This window comes from Cercospora kikuchii, assembly GCF_019650295.1.
Source record: "Cercospora kikuchii DNA, contig_00007, whole genome shotgun sequence".
In the NCBI taxonomy this organism is placed as follows: Eukaryota; Fungi; Ascomycota; class Dothideomycetes; order Mycosphaerellales; family Mycosphaerellaceae; genus Cercospora; species Cercospora kikuchii.
Window position 1 is genome coordinate 2,629,789 of NW_025408588.1, and position 26,942 is coordinate 2,656,730.

Consider the following 26,942-nt stretch of genomic DNA (forward strand, 5'->3'; position numbering starts at 1 on the left):
TACATACCGTCATTGTGGCAACGGAGAGTCTCCAAACAACTTCGACATCATGACGGGCGGATATCGGTCTCCTTTCATGCCGCCTACACTCTCGATCGCTTTCCGAATCTCCTGATCGTCCTCTCTCGTGAGTTGAATGTCAATTGCCTTGGCGTTCTCTTCGAGATATTTGATGCGCTTCGTTCCGGGAATCGGGATAAAATCGTCACTGTGACAGATCAGCTTATACATACAAGACATACATGGCAAAGTCAAAACATACCCTTGAGAGAGCACCCAGGCAAGAGCGAGCTGGCCTGGTGTGGCGCCTTTCTTGGCCGCGAGCTCTGTCAGCTTCGTGACAAGCTTGAGATTGTCAGCAAAATGCTCCTCGGAGAACCTCTAAAATTCCATGAAGATCAGCGCCTGTTCAAAGATGTAGCTATGTGAGCCTGCAACTGAGTTTACCGGGTGATTTCTCCGCCCATCGGTCTCGTCCAAATCTGCTCGGCTCTTGATGGCACCAGTCAAGAAACCACGTCCAAGTGGACTGTACGCCACGATCTTGACGCCAAGCTCACGAGCTGTGCGAAGGAAGTCGGTCTGCTCAGACTCAATCTCCAAGGCGAACGGCGAGAATTCCATTTGAGCTGCAGCAATTGGGTGCACTTTGACCGCCCGTCTCAAGGTTTCCGCCGAACACTCAGATAGACCCAAGTAGCGAATTTTACCTTCATTCTTGAGCTCGACCATGGCCTGTACCGTCTCCTCAATCGGCGTCTTGTCATCCACACGATGCTGGTAGTACAAATCGATCTGATCGACGCCTAGTCTCTCGAGACTGTCATAGCATGCCTGCTTCACGTATTCTTTGTCACCTCTCACTTGGATGGAGCCATCAGAACCACGAGTGTGACCGAATTTGGTGGCGAGAAAGACTTCCTTCCTCCTGCCTGTATCTTTGAACCACTTGCCAATGAGTTTTTCGTTGGTGTGTGGGCCGTAGACATCGGCCGTATCCCAGAAATTGATGCCGAGGTCGAGAGCTCGAGTAAGCACTTTGGCTGATTCTTCATCATTATAGCTTTCACCAGATGTGTATGAGAAGCTCATGCCCATGCACCCCAGGCCTTGGGCGGAGACGTGATCGTCGCCGATCTTGCGCTGTGGGTATTTTGCTGAGACCATGATTGAGGCGGTTAGTGGTTGGTACTAAAGAGTAGGAATGAAGGAACTGGAAGACAGCAATGTTGATGTAGCATGTCGGTTGTAAGCTCAGCAATGTGGTGACTGATCAGGTGGAGTAGGCCGCTAACTCCGGTATCGCCGACCAAGGCTGCTGCTGCTGCTGCTCTTTACGTCCGCAACAAGTGCAACGACCATCTTCTGTCAGCCGTGTTCCTCATAGTAGAAACTTCAGTATCAACTTCTGTAGGCCGACGAAGGCACAACGATTGCACCGAATGGGCCACGCGGCCGAATCGAGCTCGGCAAGACCTACGAGAGAGCGCAAGTTCGCCCATGGGTGTCCTGATGGTTTCGCGCAGCAAGACAGGGAAGCACACACCCTCGAGATGTGGAACCATCTCATTGACCATGTCTAGAGCACATTAGTGCCTGCAACACCGATTCGAGGGACTATTGGAATGCTGAATGTATGAGTACTGTCTGACAGACAGGTGATCCGAATGGCTTTCCCTGTACAGACAGACAATAGCAACAGAGCTCAAGTACTGTCGGATCCGAAAACTTGTCTCTAGAATCATCTGCGACACCATTCAAGGTGAGTCTAGCTTGACCGTGGCGACGCTAGACAGCCAACAAGCGTGTCTCAAGAGCCGAGACTCGACTCTTCTCTTTTCCTTCGAGGCATAAAGGGAACGATAGAGGTCGCACATAGATTCTTTCTGCCTTCTTAGAGGAACACTTCGCAGAGCTCAAGGGCAAAACACCAGAGTGATGATGTCTTCCCAACGTATCCGAAGCCCGGAAGGCTTTGGAGCCTTCCCACGCAGACGCCCAAGAGGGAGGCAACCAAGCATATCTTTATCGCCAAGATCTCAACATACCGACTTTAGAGCTATGGAGGATGGCGCATCAGCTATCAACGTCCATTCGCTCGTGCAAATCCGCGGCACTGGATCACTTCCGTCGATCGACACCCACAGTCCTGGTGTGAGGCGCCGACAGGCAGCAAATGATCGTCTGCTGCAATCGTCGCATGGACGCAGAACACGCCTCAGTCCGTCTCATCGTACTTGGATTTGTCGTGTCGCCCACTCACGACTGATCGTCAGGAGAAGTAGGCGGAGGGCAATAAGCGGTAGAGCCGGAGTGCCGGAGCCATCTCGTCCCCCGGCAAGCAGACTTCGAGAAGCAATTGGATTTTGGCAGATTTGTAAGTGATTGTAGGTGCTTTCATGAAGAAAAGTGCTGACGAGACACCAAAGGAGGATGAAGTTGGTCATAGCATGGAGACCTCTGGCTGTTCGGGCTCATTGACGGTGCTGCGCAGGTCGAATGAGAGCTGTGGTTTAGTCTTATACGGCATATCGAAGTTGCTGAGTTGCTCCTATGGGATGATGGTTGTCCTTCCTTGGCAGAATGTCGAAGCTAGAAGCTCTCCTCCTGAAGGCAAGCTCATAAGGTTTAGGCGATGCACTCGGCATCCCTCTCCATGCTGCGTGACGTAATGAGGAGCCATTGAAGGAGTACCTGTATTTGTTATTGTCAGTTGATTCTCCAATGCTAGTCTTCAAGCACAGAGACAGTACTTCTCCTACAACTTCCAAATTGCTCGAGTATCCAGCTTCACCATGTCCCGCCAATCCGTGACCTACAATCCTCCTGAGTGCCCCCAGCCTCAACCACAATTCTCGCAAGTCAACACCTTCGTCTTCCAGCCAGGTGATAAACTCGTCGCCATCACTGGCCAGCTCGCAATTCAGCCCGACGGAGTCAGCGAAACTCCCAAAGACTTTGAAGATCAAGTCCGTCTCGCTCTGCAGAACCTTGAAAACTGCTTAAAGGCTGCCGGTGCCACGAAACGTGATATCTTCAAAGTCACGCACCACGTTGTGGATTTCCATCCTACGAAGCAAAACCCGAGTCAAGTGTTCATTGACTGGCTTGGATGCGATCATAGGCCGGCTAGTGCAATGTTGCCGGCTTTCAGGTTGGCGGGTCCGGATTGGAAGTACGAGTAAGTGTAGACACTCCTCTCGTTCTCTTTGTCCTGCGTAATTGTATCGTGCTAATTGATGTTAGGATCGAGACGTGGGCGATTGTGCCTGGAAGTGGCTAGCTTGAGAACAAGAACAGTGCTCGATGTAGACCAGGAGAAGCGAACAGTCAAGCTGCTGGGAAACCGGAGGATTATTGTATCCGCAATTGTTAGATTCGTCTATGTAAGATCAATATTGCGAAGACCACAAAACGTCAGAGCTGTTTTCGCTGCTAGCTCCTGTGATGACTCTTGAGATCGAAGGAATTGTCCCTCCGGGCATATCAGATCTCAGTTCTCACTCAAAGCACTCTCTGGGTCAGCCGTTCTGATTTGGAACGCAGGAAGCATTTTCGTGGTTTCCTGTACTCCCGACCTGTTGTCATTGTGCCAGACTTTGCTGCAGACCATGTAAGCACATAAGTCGCAGCTCGCTAACGGCCTATCACTCACGTGCATCTCTGTTCCTGTCACTCGATTCGGGGCGTAGTACGATGAATGTGATGGCGTGAGGGAAGGATGGGAAGCTATGTTGACGTTGTCGAGGACAGCAGGGCAAGGACTAAATGCCAAGGCGGCTGCTCCCGCTAGTGCAGATCTTGCGGGGCCTGCGGCACGCGACAACGACAACCTCGTCGAGGCCGAAGGTGTATGCAGGTTCTGAGGCGGCACCCTTGTGGAAGCATGAGTTGGCCGATGCAGCAGGCGACTGCAGATGACGTTTGATGGCACGACCAACCTTCACATGAGACCACCTGATCGAACATCACCCTCCCAATCACTTCCGCTCACAACAGCTCATCTACCTCCGTGCAGCTGAGCTTGATCTGAACTGCAAACAGCAAGACAGTCCACCAAACACCACAGCATGGCATCTTCAGCGCCAACAGAGGCTGGAGCGCAAGCAGCACCATCTACGCAGTCCTCACCTAGTGAGAAGTTCTTCCGCTACTTTCAGCATGAAGTAACAGGTCCGCACACATCAGCAGCGAACTAACCGTTCAGCCTGACTGACTGTGTCGAAGATCTCCAGGAGCAGATGGCTCGTATCAGCAAGCACAGTCTGACTGGTGGCGAGCGATCTGATGCGATCGATCACTGCCTCTCAAGCATCGCAAGACTGTCCAATGAAGTGCAGGATGCATCTGCATACGTGCCTGCATATGACCAGAGAACGTACGGAGAAGCGATCAAAGCATTGAACAACAAGTTACAAGACGTCCGACAAGCACATGCGCCAAAGCCCAAGTTCTCCTTCAAATCGAAGAATGGACCTCTCTTCTCTGCTACCAAGAACGAATCGGCCATCAGTCTCACTGACGCGGCGGAGCTCGCTCATCAGCAACGACTTCAAGCTCCAGCGTACATGTCCGATCTTTCCAACAACTCCAGCATGCCTGTGACACCTGCGAATGAGTCTGCGGGCTCAGAAGATGAAGCGGCTCGCAGCAAAAGCGTCAACATCCCAACCGACACAACTCGATTCCGCCAACCCTCCTTCTCAACGTCGAAATCCGTCGAAATATCAGATCACGACGACATACATGTTGTCCTTCCGACATCTGCTTCCCATGCGACTTCGTCAGGCACAGTCTCGAACATCAGTCACTGCGTCGTGGATCTCTCACAACCAGCAGCAGACAAACCTTTCGCGGCACTCTACCTGAAAAACATCTCCTCCTCGCTCATAGTTTGCGGACATGTCTCCGGCGCAACAATGCTCACCAAGGTCAAGGATTCCGTCATACTTGTCGCCACACGACAATTCCGAATGCACGACTCTTCCAACTGCGACGTGTACCTGCTCGCCACCGGTCGGCCAATCATCGAAGACTGCAACGCAATCCGTTTCGCGCCGCTACCGCAGGCGTACATGCTGGAAGGCGACAGAGCTGTGGAGAACAAGTGGAGCGACGTGGATGACTTCAAGTGGCTGAGAGCAGAGCAGAGCCCGAATTGGAGTGTTATGGCGCCTGGAAAGAGAATCGAAGACAGAATTTGGAAAGAGGTCGTACCTGGTGGACCGGAAACGAGCGTGCAGAATGTGCTTGATGCTGTGGATGTGCCCCGTCTGAAATGAACACTCGACTGAATGGACGGAGTGCAAGACAGGTTGGGGTGGGCCGGCGTTGGAGCATACGGAATGTTTACAGCATATCGGGACAGAAGGGATCAAGTGAAAAAGTTGCCATCTTGGTCTGTACCCAAATCCGGGCTTAGCTGCACCCATGAGATGATTTTCGGATTCATATACACATGTAGTCATGAAGAGCCCCTCCTGCCTTGTCAATATCCACGCTCATTTGTGCTCTTCTTTTACATGCCATCTCGGGCAGTGTGTTACTTCTCATGCCAAAAAGCTTCCCAAACTCCATTGCCTTTCTCTCTGGACAGCGTCCCACAGGCTACGCCGCAGCAGCCTACATCCTTCGATGCCGGCTTGTGTAGCGGTGCACCGGAATCTCGTATGGGTATGTTTCTTTGCTCAATATTCGGGATAACGTCGCGACTCTCGACGCCAGGCTCATAAGGACATATCCCAGTGCCTGTGGTACCACAGAGGATCCTGCTTTTGAGCGTAGTCTTCATCAGCGGGGCGCTCCGCTGGAAACCAGAAGTCTCAAGCCACAAGTGACACAATATCGGATCACCATGCGGGCGTAGCTGCCCTCTGCGGGCGCACCTTCTGTTCAATGAATAGATGGTATCGATATTCTCTGAACGTGCCTCATTCAACAGCAGGTTCAGCTTTCGGGGCGTACTTGTCTCCCCAAAGCTTCTGACTCGCACGTTCTGCGCCAGAACTATCCGACTCCAGCCTCGTCCTCCGACCAGTCCTCATAAGTGTCCAGACACGGCGTACCAGACCCGGCATTTGTGGCATAGAGCAACAGACCAAGCTCAAATAGACTTCAATGTGACTCCACATCGCCAGTCCTCGGTAGTCGTAAGTCAGATTTGTGCTGTTCTTCGAGTACAGCGAAATATACGAGATCCTGACTCCACTGCAAGCCGTGACTGCAAAACCGACGAGGAAGACGCTTAAGATACCCAGTCGAGTCCTCCAGGGAACTCGAGCTTTGAGGAGATTGCGTATAGGTAGGAGAAGGACTATGACATCGAAAGCGATGACAATAGTCGCGTTTGCGATCGACATGACTTTCTGGTCAATGCATGTTCCAGGCACATTTGGTTCCAGCTGACGCCAATAGCGCGATACAGGCTGGCATTGCAGCAAGACCGGAAGGAAGCCAGCCGGGATGGACAGTATCAGCAATACTGCAACCACAATGCAAGTATATCGAAACTTGTTCTTCTCTGGCCAAAGTCGTATGTACAACAGGACCAGTGAAAGCTTTGTGAGTCGTGTGGCAGTAATGTAAACTGGCTCAGCAATGTAGAACCAGAGGAGGAACTTCTCGAGCTGGTGAGCGCTCAGGAACCACATATCGCGGCCCAGTCCATAATAAAGGTTCATCTCGGAGTCCACAGGAAATGCGACGACCGGGAAAAGGCAGAGGAAGACGACAAAGTCGTCCCACCAGAAGCCTGCGCCTTGCAATCTGGGCCATCGGGATAATAGTCGAGCGAGTGTGAAAACAACTGCAAGCCCGAACAGAGGGTAGATGATAGCTCGAATTTCGGCTTGTCTATCGTGTACTGGAAGTTGGCAGGTTTCTGCGCGGAATCTTTGAGCTTTCAGCTGGTCATCGAGAGAGCATGATGTCCGTAGGCATTGCGACAATGCCTGGCTTCGTGGCGTGCGTTCCTCGCAATAGCATGGGTCGCTGGGCTGGCAGTTGATTCCAGTTTGTTCGGTGACTTGTCTTGCGCATTCTGTCTATCGCAGGTGTCAGCACTTATGATCGAGCGCAAGCTAATCATCTTAGTATACCGAACAGATCGGCAGCTCTCGCTGCGCAGTCACATTGACCTCATTTCTCGGTCCCAGAAGCGTCGCGTTCACGCTCAATGCCAGCAGAACCGCAACAGCAAGGCCATGAAGAGAGAGTCTCATAACTCTTTACGACATGCTAGCCCTAGCCACCATTCAAAGTGATTCAGTTCCACACTCCACGTGTAAACCGTGAAAAGAGATCAGCAATAACCAAAAACCAAGAAGCGACAGCGTCCGTTGTTAACAAGCACCGACTCCCACCGGCGCGAGGTCCACCCAGATTGTATACTTTCCACCACCAACGCAAGCGAAGCTCGTCAGCCGCTGCCAAAAGTCTGCCATGGCTTAGACGCCCTGTTCCAAGGCAAGCCGAGCGCCTTCTTCCGCAACAATCGAGAACTACACGCCAACCGAGGTGCAGAAAGGGAGCTGTGTGCAGGGATGTCTCTCTTCTCTGGCGGCATCGACCGCGAAAAGAACAAGCAGAAAGGTCCCGAGAAAGTGAAGTAGGTTTGCAGGTCCGATGGACAAGCTTCAGACTTGAGTCAAGAGCTAAGCTCGAATTCGCGGTGGATTCGCCCATAAAGGCGGAAGCGACGCCGATCGTGAGGCAAGCGAAAGAAGCAAGTTGGGTTTGTGCCGCATGCTCGTGATAGTTGGCGTTTTGCTATTGATGATGACCCTTGAGATTCCAGGTTGTTCTTGTTCGGTGACGAAGCGTGAAGGTCGAAGGTGATATCTGTTCGCGTTCACATGCAGTTGAACCTTGGCAAGGATGACTGATGTCATGGAGCATGGTGAAGAATGATTGTCGTCGGATTCAATACATCTACACGGCACAGCTGCTTGCATGCGGTGCCACAGAAGACGGGAGAGGAAGAGAAGAAGATGTGCATTTGCATGCTATGTATCTCTAATTTTGGTAAGAGTTCTGAGGCGAGAACTCGTCATCAACCTTGGGACCAGTATAGTTCCTGCGACCCCAGATGTAATACCACGCGAGGGCAACGCCAAGTCCTGCAACGAACACTGCGGAACCATAGTTCATAGTCTCAGCTAGAACGGGAAGACCGGCAGGCATGGAGAAGAGAGGAATGGCGAAGGCGCACCAGGCTGGGAGACAGACAGTCAGTAAAAGTTTCTGAGATCTCAAAAGGTAGACCACTTACCCATTGCAACAACGTTGCAGATGGCACCGAAAATTCCAAAGTTGTATCGCGCTCCGATCAGCTTCTTGCGACCAGTGCAGAAGGAGATGGCAACGGGGATGACATAGCTCAGTGTCAGGAAAATGACACCCGAGCCGTTGAATGCGTTGAATGCCGCAGATGAACCGATGTAGATGACACCGAGGATCAGCTGAATTGCCATACTCAGCAACATGGCGTTCAGTGGAACGTCGAGCTTGCGGTTGACTGTGTCGAACTTCAGAAGGCGGGAACCAGGAATGGCGCCATCACGAGCAAAGGCCCAGGTGCATCGAGATGCGGCGGTGGTGCAGCTTGTGCCGCAGAAGAAGCCCAAAATGATGATCGGGACAGTCAAGACGAAAGCGCCTACCTCGTTACCAATGGCGCGAGACAGGATGGCAGGCAGCGGCTGTCCGGTAGGGTCGGTAGTGACAGCGACCAAGTCTGGAAGGATGAACATCAATGGCACCAGGAAGACGAAACCACAGGCCCAGTTGAGGGCGAGGGCACCAACGAGAGCCTTTGGCACCTGTTCGGCTGGCTTCTCGACTTCCTCGCACATGCTAACAACCATACCGGTGGCAGAGGTGGCATATGCGGCGTGCAGCAGACCGACGCAGAATGCCCATCCGGGAGGGTTCCAGCCAGAAAGGACCTCGAAGTGACCGAATGCATAAGAAGCGGATCGGCGACCTTCCCTGGCAATGACCAGTCCGGAAATGATGATTGCAGCAACGCCGATGAATGTGAAGCCGACAGTCAGGGTGTCGATGAGTGGCAGGTGCTTGTTCAGCAAGGAGGAGATCAAGTTGCAGATGATCGTAATGCCGATGAAGATCAGGTAGATTTGGTAAGGCTCGGCTGCGAAGATCCCAGCAGTCGTCATCTCTCCCGTCGCCTCATCGAGGTAGGGCTCGCCTTGGAAGATGTTGATACAGCCGACCAAGAAGAGTGTGGTACCGAAGTTCACAGATAGGGTGATAATGATGTTGCCGAGCACGAAACACCAGCCGCACATCCACGCAGCGAGTGCACGGCACCAGCGTGGGGAGAGCATGTAGGTTTGGAAGTACACACCACCAGCTGTAGGGTAAACCTGGGAGGAGGTTAGTCTACATCTTGGGCACCTTTCGCACGCAAGCCCGTGGCACGCAGATGATAGTCATCACGCGACTCCGCATCGCATGGGCTCATTCTTCAACATACCGAAGTGATTTCACCGAGAGAAATGGCCACACACATCATCAGCGCACAGACGAGGCACCATCCCCAGATCACAGTGGACGGGCCACCGCCAGTCAAAGGGTAGATGAGCGTCGTCGACAGTCCGTAAGGCACAGATGCCAGCACGAAGGACATGAACGCCACGCTCAGAGTAGATCGATTACGAACCAGCTCTTGCGTGTAGCCCATAGCCGCGAGCACATCCTCGGCGGCGCTGTCCACGGAGTTCAATCGGCGGGGTGCATCCTGGAGCACATCATTTCCATACTGATCTTCCTTTCCATAAGCATCCCCCGGCTTGGATGCTCGTCGATAGGTGGTATCAGCGCCGGGCGCATAGCCGTTGTACGGGTCGGATTTCGACATGTTCGCAGGAATCGAGAAGTTTGGCTGGCGATAGGGCTGCAGGCTTGTCGATGATATGTATCACGATCAATCACTCATGCAGGAATCGATTTTTCACACGAAGGATTGTCGCGTTCGGGTATTGTCGCTTTGGGCGGGTCGAGCTTTCGCCTTATCAGATAGCAGTAGATTGGGCGCAGTGGGCTTTGTCGTATACGGAAATTCTTCCAGAGTGGTCGCAAAGGGGCCAGGAATGCTATACCAAATGTTGCTCTCGGGTCCAGCAGATGTGGTTGCTTTTGGGAGTTGTCGCTTTGGGCTGTCGCGTGCTGATGTAGTCGAGGAAGGCTGCACGGGATGAAGCGGGGTAGAGTTCCTGCTTCGTATTTGGGTCCTTTCTACAAAAAGTCTGCAGAGGATTGTGAAATATGTCTGGTAGAGTGGTAACTCAGCTGATGTCTGCTGGGTGCCTCAAGAGAAGACCCAATAGACAGATTACAGCAAACTGCGTAGCGCGAGCGCAGCTTTCTGGGTCCCAGCATTTTGATTAAGTACGCCGGCCCACGCTGCACGTTGCGCGAACCGCCTAAACGTAATGAGTTCAGTGGTTCGGTTACTGATGGACCGTCAGATTAGGAAGTAGACTTGTATAGGGAAAGCGTCTTGGAAAATTTGCTTGGCTGAGCTATGACCGGTTGGTTCTGTGCCAGTCTGAAGTCCGGTAAAAACGCCGACAGTGGACTGCGCCGTGCTGCGACTGGTCGGATGGGCTCTGTCATCGCAGGCATGGCCGGGTGGACACCACCGATATCAGCAGCATCCGCCGGAGCGGACCTCCTTGTAGAAAAGCGGCACGTGGCAGTGTGGCACCAAGCGTGCGATTCGACGCCACAGCTCCTCATGGCGCACATGGAGCTTCGTAGGGCGCACAGACGGGACCTCCTCCACGCGGAGCACAACGCCTTGGTCAGCTGATGTCGCTTGTATTTGCAATTGAAGGCTGAAGCGCGATCTTTCGGCGCCTCAGTGCGAGAGCGCAGCTGCCATCTGGTCAGTAGTATAGGTTGAGTTGGGGACAGGCATAGTCGGTCGGTAAAGCGTGGCTGTGGGTGGATTGGATGCGTGTCACAACCGCCGGCTAGGGCTCCTGTAGTAGGTCTTGTGAGGGCGGGTCGCTTATCTGCTGCAACGTCGAAGAGCGATCGAGCTTCTTCGTTCATCATCACCTTCGAGAAGCACAAAGGAGCTCCGCAGCCACAAGCGTCCTCGTGCTCCATTGGCGAGGATTGTGCTGCCGCGCGAGTCTGGATTGTTGTTCATCATGCGTTCATCAGCGATTGTGAAAATCTCGACCTTCTCTCGGAGTATGCTGCCGGTGCACGGTCGGAAGAACCGGGGGCCAGGACTCTCCGAGAACCACTTTCATCATCGTCTGACTGCAAATTTGACGGTGTCCGCAGTGGGCTGCGAGCATTCTGTTGAGGCAACAACGCCGGACGTCATGGTCTTTTAATTGTCAGATCCTTCGTGTTGGGCCACAGTTCGGGACAAGGCACCAAGAACACCGCAGGACAGCGCTCCGCCGTACGCGCGATGCACGGAAGATGTGAAGATGGCCAGCAAGGCTTGCTGGGATATCGCAAGATTTGTGCTCCCTTCCTGCTCGGTGGGTCGTGATGTCGGTCTGATTGAGTTCCGGACGCTCAGTAAGCAGCAGTCGAACGTCGAGGTAAGGACCGGAAGCGCCTTTCTGTATACGACAGAACATGTGGGCGTTTCGAAGTATATGAGTTTGTGGACAGGAAGTGCAGCTTACGAATTGAATACGTCGTAAAAGCCATCCGCATTCGGCAGCAGGACTTCAATGAGCTTGCTGACTGGGCAAAGCCAAGCAACGAAGCGAGCAGCGATGTACTCGCGGCAGTGGACACGCCATGACCTTCACTCTTAGATCAAGATCTACCGGACAGACAGCTCGTCCCGAGATCGCCGAGCGCGAGAAGTGAAGAACCGTGTGTTGAGGGCTCCTGGATGCCACGAACGCGCAACAGCCTCTGATGTGTATTCCCGCTGCTGATCACGTAAGAATTGAAGCGAACTGTGAGTTGCATGGAGTTGTGTTCAAGGACATGCCATCAAGGAGATGGAGTCGAAGGAGGAAACCCAAGATTGTGCGAGTCGCGATCACGGGTAATTGCTTTCTGTCATGTCAGAAGCCTATGAGACTTGAAGCGAAGCGACGTGAAGTGAGGCACCGTGTGTCTAGCTCGTGCAGCTGAATCCGCACCGCAGCAAACGCTCGCGTCTTGGTAGAGAAGCTAATCATTGCCCTCATATCTCTCCGGTGTTCTCCTGGTACCTCCCATTCGACTTCAATCTAACACAGCAGCGCCGATGCCGCGCGCGATGGCAGCGTCGCTCGTGCTTCCAGACAGCAAATACAGCGACATGACGATCTTGTGCGAAGGTCACAGTTGGGACGTTCACGCAGTCATCGTATGCCCGCAATCCAGCGTACTCGAGGACGCTTGGGACTCCGACCACACGGTCAGTTTACACAGCTGTCAGGCCCACGCGAAGTCGAACGTTTCGTGGCTGACACAAAGCAGGCTTTCTATTCGAAGCAGAACCCAGAAGTCCTACAAGCAGCCATCGAATTCTTCTACAGCGAAAATTATCGGGAGGCCACTGGCGGTAAAGCAGCAACATCGACTTGTTCTGTGGTGTTCCACGCACGTGTCTACGACGTCGCCGAGTATTTGCACGCTCCGAGTCTTATGATCATGGCCGCGGGAAAGTTCCAAAAGGCATGCGAAGACCTCTGGGCCAGTGATGGGTTCGCGCTCCTTGCCAAAGCGATCTATTGCGGAACGGAGTTGGACGGCCGGCGTTTCAAAAACGATCACGATGAGCTTCACATTCGCTTCCTGGCGGTCGCCAAAGCCCACGCTGCAGATCTGTTTCGTTTTCAGGCCGTGGGAAGGTCAGTCGCCTCTAATAAACTGCCTGTTGTGTTTGCCTTCTAATAAGACGACAGGGAGTTCAGGGACACACTTCGTCGTATTCCAGCTCTTCATACTCTGAGCTTCGAGCTTGCAGAAGCCCTGGCCAGTCAATTGAGGTTGGCTGACAGACGATGCGCCGCAATCGGTCTGGCTGAAGCTGAAGCCGAGCCGGTGATGACAGATGTTTCGTGAGACGACAGGAATGTCCACCTATCTCGATATCGAAAGCGGAAGATCGGATGACGAATGTGGGCTTCTGCGTGCCCTTCGTTCCGCATCGAAAACTTGTTGGCTTACGATCATGCTCTGATCATGAAAGGCATGTCGACATGACCTCGAGCGAAGCCGAAGAGACGGCGAGACTGGTTGGAAAGGACATACAGGACATTCATCGTATTGTGAAGATGGGCGGCAGAGAAAGTTTAGTCCACGCTGTTTGATATTCGCAGGGCACAAAGACGTGCGCAAATTCGAATTGTCTTCCTGCTCCTCGAGCCATTGTCCGACGATTGTGCGACACAGTAAATGCATGCCGACACAGCGTGCTTCGTTACCGACATCAGAGCATCCCAACAGCCTTGATGCCCCCTGTCCCATCGATCAATTGATGATGAGCCTTGCGAAGGCGCTAGGGATGCGATCTGAGCGCCGGACATCCTTCGCACAACCACCTCCTCCATCAGTCTGCAACTCTTAAACTATTCCATGCATCCACCTTCATCGTCAACCGTTCCTCCCGGGATGCCCTATCCTGTTCAAAGTCGCTTCGACCACGGGGAAGCACACGACAAGCATGTGTGTAGGAAGCGCCAGGGCGTCTTGGCATCTGAGCAAAGAAGACAGAGTTACAAGAAGGGCAGAAGTAGCGCGTTGGTTTCGTCGCGTCGCGTGAGGTACGGCTCGAGCGGCTGATCAGTTCGGAAAAGTCGAAGTCGGGCTCTGGTGCGAGCGCAGTCTTTGCGAGGTGAAGGGTGAGTTTTGGTGATTGTTCGAGGACTTGCTGGAATCTGTCGTAAGCGCTGCCCTCGTTCAGGAGAAGTTCTTGTGCGTGAGCAGCGGCGATCTCCATGATGGCCTCCCTGAGTGGCTCGTAGGACTCAGACATGTACGGAAATCTGGATGGCAGAGTTATGAAGATCTCTTCGGCGTGCTCCGCGAATTCGGTGGACTTCCAGATACCGCTCGCAACCTCCTTGAACTTTCTCGCCGCTACAAGACAGAGCTTGGGGATGCTGTACTGGCATGCCAAGAGAAAGACTCTCGCGTGAAACTCTGAAGGCTTGAAGTCGTGCATCATGAGCTCGTGGTCGTCGATGGTCGGTTCCTCGTAATCAATGCCATAGCAAAACTTCACTGCAGCGGAGACAACACAGGGATCCTGACAGTTAAACGTGATCTCATGGCTGCCATTGTCCTGAGACGAATCAGTGAAGGACAAATCAGATGGCGTTGCCAGAAAAGTCGTACCCGCATAGCCTGGCATCGTCGCAAGAAGAAGGGCGACTGTGCCGAGAGTATTGCTGCATGGACACTGAATCGGTAGCGTTCGCAGACAAGGACCAAATCAGTCAACAGTCCATTCTCACGAAGAGATTTGACGCCTTCGATGATGTCCGGTGAGTCACTGCAGTCCATCTCCTGGTCCATGATGTGATTCTGAAGTGCGGGTTGCATGGTGTAAGGGGGAAGGTCGTTAATCGGCGGAGAACTTGGTACATTTGGATGTTTTTGCGGAAGGGAAGGTGCAAAGGAGAGGAATTGAGAGGAAACATGTGCAGGCAACGGCTCCTGCCATATTTGCGACGTGAGGCAGGCGGCCGCCAGCACGTAACTTCCTTCACTTGCAACGCGCTCCACGCGTCAGGAGCGCGTGCCAATCGCGTTCATCGCTCTAATGCTACATACCTATGAAAGATGCCAGATCACTTCTTGAAGGTCATACTTCTGCCGGCTTTCTCCTTCTGACTTCGAGGTAGGCCCTTTGGCGCATCCATGCTCTTCGCGTAAGGGTTCACCTGCTTTTGAGACTTCTTCCGATCCTTTGCGCTCATCCGCTCATTTGGTGCATTCAGTATGCTTGGTGCGCTGGCATAGTCGAACGGGACCTCGTCGTCTCCGTTTTGCATCTCGTCCTTCACCGAAGCTTCAGCGCCCGCAGCCTTCGCCGCCATCTTCGCAGCTTTCTTTGCTGCCTTCCTCTCCGCTTTCTCCTGCGCACGTACTGAAGCCTCATCTACAATAGCAACCTCATCGGAGTTGGCAGCCATTCCATCTGAAGGCTCTGTGGCGCGTTTTCGTTTCTTGCTCGTGTCTCTGAGTATGAAGACATCATCCTCCTGTTGCGTAGGTACTGGTTCAGGGGTGGCCTCACGTTGCGGCTGCTGTCGATCAATTTCCGAAGCATCTGCGAATATCTCTGCCGTCAAAGGGGGCAGTGGAACAGCCAGTGAGATGTCCGATGTGGTGGGCACGCTTCGTGTGTGATCCCACGCGCTGCTTTCGAAAGCCGGACCCCAGAATGACGAGGCCGTGCATCGAATTGGAATGTCTGTAGACACGATCAGTGCAGACGCACTGGGCGCAGCCTCGATCACTGGCTGTGAGACCGATGCTGCATTCTCTTTCGGCGTCTTTCGCGGCCGCTGTGGCTCAACTTGGTTCAGCAGTTCCATCATGTCAGGCCCATCTTTGCCAGCTTCCTTGGCTTTGATGATCACACTGAGAAGTTCATCAGCGCGTAACCGTACCGTTTGAGAGGTAGGCGTCGCGATTCCCAGCAATGCCAGTCTGTTAGGCGGCATGCCGCGGGCAATGCTGAAGATCTGGTGATTTGGCATGATGTAGTGTGTGCTGTCATCTTGCTCTCGTGCGACCTGGTCTCGCCACTGGTGTACGGCTCGGAAAACTGAGAACTGTTCCTTGCTAAGCAGAGCCGGTGTTCTGGAGAGCAACTTGTACCAGCCAACGCCTTGGCCAAGTTCCGCATCGTAAATTGGATATTCATATCGTTGTAATGCTTCCTCTGAACTTCGCTGCAAGACGTCGTAGATCTTATCACCTTCGCGGTCTGGCAGCTCGAAGTTTGACCTCTGTATCAGCTCGTTCCGCATGTTATCGAAGATGTACAGTAGGAAATGTGTATCGCTGCGGGCATAATCGAACAGCTCTTTCGGTAGAGGTCGCACTCGCCAGTCAGCCGTCTGATACTGCTTTTGAGCATCGACGTTGGCAAACTTCTTCAACAAGAATGCCAAGCTACCGCCTGTGTATCCCAGGCATCGCGAAGCATGATGTGTGTCGAAAAGACCGACAATGTAGAGCCCCAGATCTCGTTGGAGCCACATGATGTCCATGAAGGCGCCGTGAAGGACCTTGATGATGTTCGGATCAGCAAAGACTTCGTTCAAGCACTGTAATTTCCGCCTCCAAGGCTTGAGCGTGTCCACTATCCAGTCTTTGTCTCTGGTGCTGATCTGCATCAGCGACACTATGCCAATATATGATCTGCTGTCATGATGTTCCAGATCTATCGCGATTTCCTTTGCCTGTTTCAACTCTTCCAACATGTCCTGTAGCGCCTCTTCTGTGTCCACGAAGGTCGCTGTCGTCTCGTCAAATGGGTGGTACATGATGGGTTCGCTCTGCTGGTATATCCGTGCAGGGTACTCGTAGTTTTCGATCTCGTGTTGATAAGGGTGAGGGTATGTCGGTTGCGTCTCGCCTTCTGCTATCCGCGGCTCTTTCTCCAGCGGCACCTTCGCGTGGGGCTTGGTCTCCAGGAGCGGTTTGAAAGGCGCCTCATCGTCGTTGGTGGGCACATGCTCGAATAAGAGCTGTGGCTTCTCAATACGCTGGTCTCGCTGTGGTGCATTGCGACCCGGTTTCGCGTTCTTCGGTGTTTCTGCTGCGGGGCTCAATCTTTTCACGGCACCCGTGAACTCGTCCAGCGCTGTATCTGCGCGCTCCAGCAGACTGTCCACCACATCGACCACAGCTCTCCAATTGCCCTCCACCGATTCGAGGTCCTTGAGCCTCGGCGGTCGCGTGATTTCGGTATTCGACGTGGCAGCTCCAATCAGTCGCTCTGCGAGGCCTAGCAGGCGTGCATTCTGCTGGTCCAGAGCCGGTCCCACAGCAGAATCGAGTGATCGTTGAAACGGAATGTCCTCGTTCGCCAACGATACTGCGCTGCGCGTCGTCGATGTGAGCGCCGACTTGATTCCGGCTTCGAGCGCACTGAAGTCTTCCATTATGGGTATTATTGCAGGAATGAGCGTGCTCAACCCATCTTTCGCCTCGATGTCTTTCTTCTCAAGAGCTCAGTCGCAACTTTCTTGATCGGCATGCGCGAATCCCTGCTAGCGCACTCGTGCCGGTATCCGAGCCGGCCGCAGCGGGCCGCAACATCTCTCTCCTCGAAAGTCAAGACTCAATCAGTGTTGTGGTAATCACTTCGAACCCGAAATGTGTGAGGGTACAAGCACAACGCCCTGATTGTTCTATCAGACAAAAAAGTGTATCAAGTACGGTGCGATATCGCAGTTCAAAACACAAGCATCCGATTGCGAAGGCGGTATAAGGCGTGGTAGTTGAATCTCGAAGACTGTGGCTATTTCACGATGCCCGATCCGAGGAGCAAGCAAGAAATCTGTCGCCAACAAGTGCTGCGAACTTCCGCCATTGACAAAGACGCATGATGCGCAATCTGCGCTGCAACGAGTCTCTGCGACGCCGACGGATGTCACTGCAACATGGAGATCCCAATCATTGGCACTTGCTACACCCAAGGCGCGCTTTGTCGTTCAAGCAGCCACAAGATACCTGTAAACTGGAAAATTGAAAGACGTATGGCCATGTCACCCTCTTCGGTCCTGGTGACTAAACATATCCTCCAACAATTTCCTGTTGAGCTCGGCAAGAGAGCAAGAAAGACAAGAATTTCCTGAGAGCGGCTGATTCCATCCTTCGTAGCTTACTGACGCAGCCCTTCCAAGTTCGAACCTGACACAGATTCGTATTTGTGGTAGGACCACTCGTGCACGCACAGCTGATAAGTCACAGCAATCGATAAGCAGGTGCTTTTTCCCAACCTGGCATATGCAAATGTCCGCAACAAGACGAGAAACGTGCTCTCCTACGGGGCTGGCGTGACCTACCGAATTTGGTAGGCGAGCTTTGCGAGGCAACCGAGAGAATCTGGACAATGCAAAACAACGAGGCATCGTCCCTTTTGCTTGAGCGATTGTGGCGACTGGTTGAGATGCAATTCCTCCCCCATGCAGGGTATTTCTGGCCTACATACGGAGGTGGAAAGTTGTTCCCACCTGCAGCTTCCTCCCGCTAGGCTGTTTCGAGCGTGATGTGTGACAGAGCACGTCCCTTGAGCGTGGCTGGGACGATTGAGACATGCCATGGTTCGGAAGAGCAGTACCGCATGTTGGCTCACATAGCACGCACTCCATCACGGCAAGGCCGTATCACTCGGAGACCACCAGCCAAAGAGAAATGCCCCGACGGTCCAGCTTTGCTGAGACGTCAGGTCGTCCTTCAGGGTGCAGCTACCCTGATCTCCTGGTTCGCGCACAAGCTGCGCCTGCTCGCCTGCTCGACGTGTTTGTGGGTCGCATCGCATGAACCGCGCATGCAACAAACTGTGCCCAAGGTCGGGGAAGGCCTAGTCTCAGATCAAGTCCATCATCCCAGTACAAGATTGATGAACGATTCTACACGTCCTTCGGGTAGACCACGCAACGAGTGAGTACTGTCAATCCTAGCGGGCTAAGCTGCGGTGCGCAGAAATGGGACATCACCAGTCTGGCATCCATCAGGCCTTGTGAATCCATTATCGCATAGCTTTAAGCGAATCCGCAATCTATCCAACGCATAAGCAGAGGCGATCGTCAATACGAACCACATTGAGCGTGAAGGAGGTGCCATCTGATGCAAGCAGAGAGCTTCGGACATACAGTGGTAGCATTATGTCGAATCGATGCGTCCAGCCTCTCGGTACCGATACGAAGAACATGTTCTTCACGCCTACGCTGAAGTCGATCAGTCAGTGAATGGCACGCTACATCCTCCGATTCGATGCTACAGCTCGTTTGCAGGTGCAGCGAGTTCAATGCAATGCAACAGGCTGAGCTGCGGATCAATCCTTGGACTGCACCCAGCTTCTGCCTCGCGGAGCTGACTTGGCGTGGAGTTAAGAAGAGCACAAGGGACGGACCGCAATGTTCGACGCGGCGTACAGGCAGCAGTGGTAGCCAAAGATCGATATGACTACTCAGCCGGCACATCGAAGCGATCTCGTCACGATTTTCGATACACAAGACCAACAGGGCTCACTACAGCCGCGACAGCACGACCCAAGCCTTGGCGAGACCTCGTCGTTACGAAACAGTTGTGACGCCTGTGCGCAAGCTAAACTTAAGTGCAAGAAGGAGAAGCCTTCATGTTCACGATGCACAAAACGCGGCATACCTTGCATATATTTGTTCAGTAAACGAGCAGGACGTAAACCTTCAAAATCTGGCAGTAGCTCCGAAGGAGAGCAGCCGAAACAATCTCAGCATTCCCCGGCCCTCGATACTGATGCTTCATTTGATTGCTTTGGCATTAGCGGCACAAATCATTCCGGGCCATCAGATCTGAATCTCGGTTTCTCGGAACTCATGGGTTGTAATACCATCAACGGGCTCGACCTTACCACTGAGGACATCATAAGTGACTCGACAAGTGACCTTTACGGTTCACGGTCGACCAACGAGAACACAAGCGGTACTGGCAGCAAATTTAGTGGGCAGCGCGGCGACTCTGCTGTATACGGGGCGCCGATGGACGTTGACACCTTCGCGAACACATCGTTACCAGACACGCCCGGTCTGGATTCTCTGTTCTCAGGGCCACTGACCCCTAGCTACGATCCGCGAATGGTTCGATCCCCCCAGACCTCCTGCTTGTGCATGCAGCGTGCTCTCCAGGACATGCAGAAGGTGACCAATGCGGGCACTGTCTGGTCTAGTATTACAGTCGACAGACCTTCCACACTTCTCCGAGCGTCGCTCGATGTGGTGAAGAATAACAAGGAGATCTTGCGTGGCATGATAGAGATGTTGTCGTGCCAACGAGAGCATAATGGTCATCTGCCAGCTCTTCTGGCTTTCGTCTTATCTGGCGTGATCAACCTGTATGCAGCCCTCACGATGCTTAGGCCACCACCAGCATTCCAGGACCAAGAGCTGACACATTCGACATGCTCGAGCTCCTCGACCAGCATTGCACCAACGTCGCACCAAGGTGACTATGAGGATCCAATCCATGCTGCTGCGTATATCATCTTCGGCGAACTACAGCAAATTCGCAAGCTACACGACCAGCTTGGCCGCCGACTCAGAGATCATGCGAGGTCACAAGAGAGCTCCATTAGTGATAGTCTGGCAAGCAAAATTGTTGCACTGCCAACGGCCAAGATGTGCTACACGCTAGAAGCGGATCTGAGTACGCTTTTGGAGGAGCTAGCTCTTGCCGTCGTACAGAGATTAACATGACACCGCCGATATTGGACGAGGAAAGTTGAATGTCATACGATGCAGGATAGACGACAACAGTCATTGTGGTCTGGGCTGAACATGCACGCACTTCCTTACGGTCGGGAGAATTTTGCCAGGTACGGAGTCGTACGCATGCAAAATAAAACATTCATGGTATCAAGCGTGGCTAATCAAAACTCTCAGCAGTGCACAAGCATGCTTTCACTCAAGGAAATAGTGTAGACGACCACATTATTGAAGGTTTCATTTCTGCCCCGCGCAAGCCCATCACGCTGCAGCAGCGGCTTCCTCCTCTGCTGGAGGAGCCTCTGCTTCCAGCTTCGCTTTCTCCTCTTCTGCCTTCTTCATCTTATCAGCCAACTTCTTCATCTTCTCCTCCTCCTTCTCTGGCTTCTTCACCACTTTCCTGTTTCCAGCATTGTGCTGTCTCTCTTTCAAGACCGCTGGGCTGGATCTCGCGCTTGAGAAGGCCGTCTTGAGTCCCAACTTCAACTCCATGCAAGACGTCTTGAGATGGCCTTTGGAGGACTTGTAATCAACTCTGGCGCGTTCGGCCTGTTTCTTGGCGCGATATGCGGCTTCGGCTTTCTGAGCTCGCTGATAAGCGGTCTGCGACTTCTCTCGTTCTCCACGAAGCATGAGCTCTGTCGCTGAGGGTGCTGGTGGGATATTGACTGCCGCTACTTCGCTTTCAGGCTTCTCAATTTCCTCCTCTTCCGTCTTCTTCCTCTTCAAGAGCTTACTGGGGCTTCTGAGAATACCCATGATGAGATCTTGGTTCTGACTCTCTCGCTGTCGCTTTTGATGTTCTTGGATCTGCTGAACGAATGACGGAGCCCTCTGGAAATGATTTGGAGTCTGATGCGAGAATATGAATGGACTAATGATGCCACAACCTCTGACGAAAGTCCAACTAGGTATTATGAAAAGGTCAACGGTCGGCCAGGGATTTGTCGAGTGCTCGCGCCGAATACTTATGCCTAATGGCCTGGGACAATTTATCTGCCAGGGCAATCAGAGGGCTCCCGTGAATATCTTGCTCCGTGAAAGCCGAGATGAGTCACTTCTATTTGCACTGACAGGTTGGCGACGCCGGGCGAGATGTTCATTTGGGGGTCATCATGCGCCCAGATATCATGGTCTTCAGCAGTGCAAAGACAGGGAATGTCACAATGACCTTGGTTTATGCCGACCCTGGTCCCAACCCTTGGTTTCATCACACAATCTCGGACACCAGAAATATGATTGAGACGTCCCGTCGAACGAAATGGGACGTAGCCTCCATCTCAGGTAGAAGGCACTCACAAACGCAATGGCTGATATCTTTCTCGAGTCGACTACAAGCTGGGCGCCCAAGAAAGCGTTCGGCCGGAACTATCGCCAGGTCGAGTCAACTGCACGGCGCTGCATCGGCCTGTGACTTGGCGTTCTAGGCTCCAACATATGGTAATAGTGCTCTGTAAGAATTGGGCCGCCTGCTGAGCCTCATGGATACTGCAAACGGAGGCCTCGTAGAATTTCTTGGCACGGCACAATTCAGCTTCAATCTCTGCGAACAATTGCTGACCAGGATTGATGGTCCTCAGAGATCAAAAGAGTTTGAAGGATCGGAAGGGTTTCGAGCAGATAGTTTCAGCTTCACGAACGTTTGCTGAGACGAGATACAACGCCGCCCTGTACAGCAGAGCTGCCGTGCCACAGCGAAGAGCTGACAACTGTACCAGTGCAGGTTTGCAATGTTCATGGGACGACGGTCTTGCTTGCGGCGAGGCTTGGTAGTCTCAAAATGGATTCGCTTGTGCGCAGTCATCTATATGCATGCAAGAGGTCATGATAACGGAATGTATGTAGAGGAATGGCATGCTTGAGACTCCATTCCGTATCGACGTGAAGTCGAAGTGGCATCGCCACAACGTGGAGTGGCGAAAGCGGATACTCCACGCATGGAAATGAGGTAGTCCACGTGGCAAGCCACCAGCAACCTCACGTCTGATTCTTGAACTCCCGCACGCATTCCATCGAACACAACTTCTTTGCCATCGATTCAGCGCTCGATCATGTCCGCTTCATTAGCGCCCGAATGCAATGAGGTGAAAGAGTACGTGGCGAGTTTCGGTTCTGGCCTTTGTGTGCAGCTCTCGTTCTGACCCACCGTGTTCTTGCAGACGCTACGACTCGTGTTTTTTGAAATGGTATTCGGAGAGTAAGTACTGCAGCTTGATCTGGTTCGAAGCAAACACTACCATGTTTGTAATGGATGAACGCAGAGTCGACGGAGATGGAAACGTGTGATGTAAACTTCTGCTAACACGGCTGGACAGAGTTCATCCGAGGCACGGCCAAGACAGATGAGTGTGAACCACTGTTCAAGCAATATAAAGAGTGCTTGGGGGTGAGAAATGTGCACTGCGGCCTAGGATGGTCATTTCACTAACGGATTGCACAGAAAGCACTGAGGGAGCGAGGAATTGACACGATGCTGGAGGAGGCGAGAGCAGATAACAAGGAGAATGATCTGGAGTACATGAAGCCCAGCCCGAAGGTGGCATGAACAGTACGTTGTTCTTTTGCAGAAGCACTTGACCAGATGCACTGATACTTGGCAGGCTTTGTTGATTTTTGCGCATAGCGAAGGCGTTTGATGGACGAGCATGCATAGACATCCCAGCTCAGCATTTTTTTGCGAAAGACCTTTGGCATTTCAGAAGCACAATCATTTTCTGCCAAGCTAATGCAGCAGTCCGCCGTGGGACATGCAAAGATTCCTTGTTATTCGATTTTCGTTGCATGAACCGATTGCTGACGTTTCTTCGTAGTTATTTCGCTGCGAGACAGCACACAGACGCCGGAAGCGCCGACCGCAAACATTTTGGATTGAGACGCAGATGCATCTCGTCACGAGGCCCAAAATGCCAATCACAAATGAGTTCCAGGCTTTGTCGGCGTGCATGAATCAGCTGTTTGTCAGTGCGTCTTGTCGAAAATGATTGAAAGACGCTACACGCCTCGATTTCCGACTCGGTCTCAGCAGCATTCTACCCCCTATCACATGCCCCACAACGCCTACCTATGCATCACAGCAACTCTTCATCATCACTAGCGCAAGACCTCATGTTCTCATACTGGCCACCCACTGTATGCTAAATCAACAAGCAGAAATCTCTATACACGACAATTCGAAGACGTTACTCAGCCAAGTCAGACAGCAGTAGGAAATGTCTCGTCCTCGCGTGGCCTCTTTGGAAGCGAGATTCGTTCTGCAAGCTGAGAGCGAGGGATTGAGCAGGGGGCGCTTACCTCATCTGATCCATACGAGTCTCCTGGGTCCAGAGCCCGGTCATGGAACCAGCTTCTTAGATCAGATTGGGCAACACTACATGCAGAAGAGCCACTGAACTTCAAAGCTGTCCTTGATTGCGTGCTGAATCCAGACTCCTCTCTCTCAGCCCGCGGAGGAACGTATGCGCTTTCTTCTAGGCCGTCATGCTGCCAACAGGTTGGACAACACTCCAAGCGGAAGAGCGTCTGGACCTCGAAAGCATTGTCGACCTTGTGCAGAATGCATTTACCGTCGCCATCTGCCCAAAGCTAGCGAATACCGCTTCTGTCACCTTATCGAGGCTGACGCGAGGCGTATTCACCTTCGCCTGTTCACCACTTCGGATCGGCTTAAATGGGAGATAAATGAATCAGCCTCGTGCTTCAGTGAACGGTCACTACGCTGGCGAGTGAATCGGCATAGTAAACGGTCGTGTATACCATTCTTATACGGCCTAGTATTCTTTGCTCTCCATCTACCGACACCCAACTCCGAAAGTCACACCGACGAGCAAGCACATTCCTTGTCATTTACGGTCCTGACATACTGAATCCATCACTCAACCTCACTACCAAAGATGCCGCAGACCGTCACCAGCTGGGCAGACATCTGTCGTCAGGCCTGTGGCGAGCAGCTTGTCCTGGCTTACGGGCAAACCATGACTCGGGCTCGGAAGGCCTTTCTCGATCAGAATCCACGTCTTCTGGTCTCTCTCGATGGAGAGGTGGTCACCAGAGAGGCCGCTGCAGCCAGGAAGCCCAGATTCTGCATCATGTCGCTTCCATTCGCTGCCCGAGAGCAGATATTTCAACACCTACAAGAATGCAAGACCGTACGCGTCTTTCTACCAGGGCTCAATGGCGTACGACCAACTCCAATTCAGCTGCCCACTACTGCTCGAGCAGGTGATCGGACACTTCGCCTAGAAACGATCCGCACGACTCTGCTCAATTCTGAAATCGAGATCCATTCTGGTCCCGCGAACCACCAATTGCAGCAGTGGCTTGCGTCCCTTGACTTCTCCCCAATCTCAACGCATCTCAAAGACGGTTTCGACGCAGTGCGAGCGCTGTCGTTCCCATACTTCAGTCGGTTTCCTCACTACCTGCCACATATCACGTCGAACCAAGACGTCAATCTGATGAGAAAGTGCCGGAACCTCAAGCGAGTTAGTCTACACTTTGTGGCGGCAACGGTATTCCGGAATGACGGCAGCGGTATGCAAAAGATGGCGGACCAATTGGTACAAGAATGTCATCTAGATGAGATGCTTGAGCTAGATGAGTTGGAGGTCTTGCATTTCTCTGGTTTCTGCAACGACGAGTCCGATGTTGGGGTACGCGGCCTCGCGCGCTGGTTCAAAGAGCAGTTTGACAACCGCAAGGATCGAGGATTGCGAAAGAAGGAAGTCAAGGTGGTTCTTCCCTGCGGCGAGGTCGTTCAGCTTGGATTGAACGTTGGCTTGGAGGACGTGGAGTGATATGGGGGCTCCTGGAATACTGACTTGCGTGTCTCGAGTCTGAAAACAGGACGCCCGAAGTAGGCCTGATGCTCAATGGCTGGCCAGAGTGCTCGAGATATCCAGTTCAGTCTCTCAATTTTCATTGACACCTCTGCCGGCCTTTGTTGGTATTGGTTCAGCTCCACGATTGAGGTCATAGCAATGTTGTGTCGATCTCGCACATGCACTGTTTGGCACTCCCGGGTGAATGATATTCTATTCTCGGCAGAAGGAATGTCCGACCGAAGCCATTCCATTCACTCCGGACATATTCACCAGCTCTCCTGTATCCTCACAGCCTCGCTCTCGACACTCTGAACTTGTTTACTCTTTAACAAGAGGACTCGATCTTCAGTACACGACAAGATTTCCAATACAACATCAGCTCTTCCAGCTCTACCCACATACCTCAACATGCCTCGATCAAACATTACCTGGGCCAACGTCTGTCGCCAAGCCAACGGGGAGCGCCTTGAGACCTCCTACAGCAAGATCGTCACACCTGCACAAGCCGCCTTGTTGCGCAGCAAATTCGAACTCATGCTCCTGGATCCAGAGATTCGCGAACGCATCATTGAGTACGCTGTTCGAGCCGACTTCTACTCTGATCAACCAGTCATAGCTGTCTTCCGTCCCGGACAAGCAAGCGGCCTTCTTCCTGCTCCTCCTGCTATCAAAATGTCGACGTTGACTCGAGCTCGAGATCGGCAGCTGAGACTCGAAACGATTCGTTCAACACTGATGACGGTTGTCCTGGAAGTACACAGTGGGTGGGGAAATGCGAGACTCCAGCAGTGGTTGAGTGAGCTAAGGCTTTCTGAAATCTCGAAAAACATGACCGACGGCTTCGATGCTGTGAGAGCACTACGATTCCCGTACTTCAGCAGGTTTCCGTACCATCTTCCGCATATCACATCCAACGACGACATCAACTTGATGTTGAAGTGCAAGGGGCTGAAGTCAGTGGCCATCGCATTCTACCCTGGCAGTGTGGTCTCCCTGTGGGGCACTGGAGTGCTGGGATCAGAGCTGTCGGCTGATCAGCTGGTGCGAAACTATCATCTCGAAAATATGCTCGAATTGAAGGAGCTTGAGGAACTGCAATTTCTGCAGTATTGCGGGCACGATCCTTCGCTAGGCATTCCTGCGTTGGCGAAATGGTTCAAGAACGAGTACCAGCAGCGCAAGGCGTCCGGTCTGAGAGTCAAGACGGTGCGGGTCTTTCTGCCTGATGGTTCTGAAGTTTGAGCGAGCGCTACCGGCATGGATAGGGTGGATTTTGGAGCGTTGTGATATTGAGTAAGATGGTGGTGGACGGTCTTCTGCTGCAAAGTATCGAAGGCCAAAAACTTCGACTACCTGGATACCACGGACAATGCTTCATTACGACTCTGCTCCATCGAATTGAAAATGAATATTGTCATGCCGTTACCACTTCCTGTACTACCAATCTTTTTAGGTTCAATGTCTTCAAATCCAAAAAGAAGCCACAACTTCAGTCAGCCATAAAACCATTGACGTTTCGAATTGAAAACCACAAAAACAAAAGCAAAATAGCAAAAAGATTAGCTCGGATTAGTTTCGATCTAATGCCCTCCGGGTTATGAGCCCGGCGCGCTTCCGCCTGTGATATGTTAGTTGGAGTCCAAGTGAATGCGTTGTTGAGAAGTGATACTCACTGCGCCACCGAGCTTGTAACAGCTTCTAG

At 52.6% G+C, this 26,942-nt stretch overlaps 12 protein-coding genes across 12 annotated transcripts; 6 read left to right on the top strand and 6 right to left on the bottom strand.

Annotated features, from left to right (window-relative positions):
- Positions 1-9: 9 nt before the first annotated feature.
- On the bottom strand, positions 10-1,167 carry CKM354_001113000 (uncharacterized protein; the record flags this gene model as incomplete). The annotated part of the gene is made up of 3 exons (XM_044806607.1): positions 10-208; positions 263-381; positions 448-1,167. The coding sequence occupies 3 exons, from the start codon at positions 1,165-1,167 to the stop codon at positions 10-12; spliced, it is 1,038 nt and encodes a 345-aa protein (XP_044662542.1).
- A 1,628-nt stretch (positions 1,168-2,795) lies between these two features.
- Positions 2,796-3,283, top strand: CKM354_001113100 (uncharacterized protein; the record flags this gene model as incomplete). Its single annotated transcript, XM_044806608.1, has 2 exons — positions 2,796-3,181; positions 3,247-3,283. The coding sequence occupies 2 exons, from the start codon at positions 2,796-2,798 to the stop codon at positions 3,281-3,283; spliced, it is 423 nt and encodes a 140-aa protein (XP_044662543.1).
- A 787-nt stretch (positions 3,284-4,070) lies between these two features.
- Positions 4,071-5,282, top strand: CKM354_001113200 (uncharacterized protein; the record flags this gene model as incomplete). The annotated part of the gene is made up of 2 exons (XM_044806609.1): positions 4,071-4,173; positions 4,228-5,282. The coding sequence occupies 2 exons, from the start codon at positions 4,071-4,073 to the stop codon at positions 5,280-5,282; spliced, it is 1,158 nt and encodes a 385-aa protein (XP_044662544.1).
- Positions 5,283-5,930: 648 nt separating this feature from the next.
- Positions 5,931-7,220, bottom strand: CKM354_001113300 (uncharacterized protein; the record flags this gene model as incomplete). The annotated part of the gene is made up of 2 exons (XM_044806610.1): positions 5,931-7,043; positions 7,098-7,220. The coding sequence occupies 2 exons, from the start codon at positions 7,218-7,220 to the stop codon at positions 5,931-5,933; spliced, it is 1,236 nt and encodes a 411-aa protein (XP_044662545.1).
- A 793-nt stretch (positions 7,221-8,013) lies between these two features.
- On the bottom strand, positions 8,014-9,880 carry CKM354_001113400 (uncharacterized protein; the record flags this gene model as incomplete). Its single annotated transcript, XM_044806611.1, has 3 exons — positions 8,014-8,213; positions 8,270-9,386; positions 9,497-9,880. The coding sequence occupies 3 exons, from the start codon at positions 9,878-9,880 to the stop codon at positions 8,014-8,016; spliced, it is 1,701 nt and encodes a 566-aa protein (XP_044662546.1).
- Positions 9,881-12,253: 2,373 nt separating this feature from the next.
- CKM354_001113500 (uncharacterized protein) lies at positions 12,254-13,056 on the top strand (the record flags this gene model as incomplete). The annotated part of the gene is made up of 3 exons (XM_044806612.1): positions 12,254-12,406; positions 12,469-12,842; positions 12,897-13,056. 3 exons carry the CDS (start codon positions 12,254-12,256, stop codon positions 13,054-13,056), a joined length of 687 nt encoding a protein of 228 aa, XP_044662547.1.
- Positions 13,057-13,543: 487 nt separating this feature from the next.
- Positions 13,544-14,538, bottom strand: CKM354_001113600 (uncharacterized protein; the record flags this gene model as incomplete). Its single annotated transcript, XM_044806613.1, has 2 exons — positions 13,544-14,278; positions 14,332-14,538. 2 exons carry the CDS (start codon positions 14,536-14,538, stop codon positions 13,544-13,546), a joined length of 942 nt encoding a protein of 313 aa, XP_044662548.1.
- Positions 14,539-14,786: 248 nt separating this feature from the next.
- Positions 14,787-17,114, bottom strand: CKM354_001113700 (exosome nuclease subunit RRP6; the record flags this gene model as incomplete). The annotated part of the gene is made up of 1 exon (XM_044806614.1): positions 14,787-17,114. One exon carries the CDS (start codon positions 17,112-17,114, stop codon positions 14,787-14,789), a length of 2,328 nt encoding a protein of 775 aa, XP_044662549.1.
- A 2,025-nt stretch (positions 17,115-19,139) lies between these two features.
- On the top strand, positions 19,140-20,411 carry CKM354_001113800 (uncharacterized protein; the record flags this gene model as incomplete). The annotated part of the gene is made up of 1 exon (XM_044806615.1): positions 19,140-20,411. The coding sequence occupies one exon, from the start codon at positions 19,140-19,142 to the stop codon at positions 20,409-20,411; it is 1,272 nt and encodes a 423-aa protein (XP_044662550.1).
- Positions 20,412-20,681: 270 nt separating this feature from the next.
- On the bottom strand, positions 20,682-21,179 carry CKM354_001113900 (uncharacterized protein; the record flags this gene model as incomplete). The annotated part of the gene is made up of 1 exon (XM_044806616.1): positions 20,682-21,179. The coding sequence occupies one exon, from the start codon at positions 21,177-21,179 to the stop codon at positions 20,682-20,684; it is 498 nt and encodes a 165-aa protein (XP_044662551.1).
- Positions 21,180-24,310: 3,131 nt separating this feature from the next.
- On the top strand, positions 24,311-25,213 carry CKM354_001114000 (uncharacterized protein; the record flags this gene model as incomplete). Its single annotated transcript, XM_044806617.1, has 1 exon — positions 24,311-25,213. The coding sequence occupies one exon, from the start codon at positions 24,311-24,313 to the stop codon at positions 25,211-25,213; it is 903 nt and encodes a 300-aa protein (XP_044662552.1).
- A 435-nt stretch (positions 25,214-25,648) lies between these two features.
- Positions 25,649-26,482, top strand: CKM354_001114100 (uncharacterized protein; the record flags this gene model as incomplete). The annotated part of the gene is made up of 1 exon (XM_044806618.1): positions 25,649-26,482. One exon carries the CDS (start codon positions 25,649-25,651, stop codon positions 26,480-26,482), a length of 834 nt encoding a protein of 277 aa, XP_044662553.1.
- Positions 26,483-26,942: the final 460 nt, after the last annotated feature.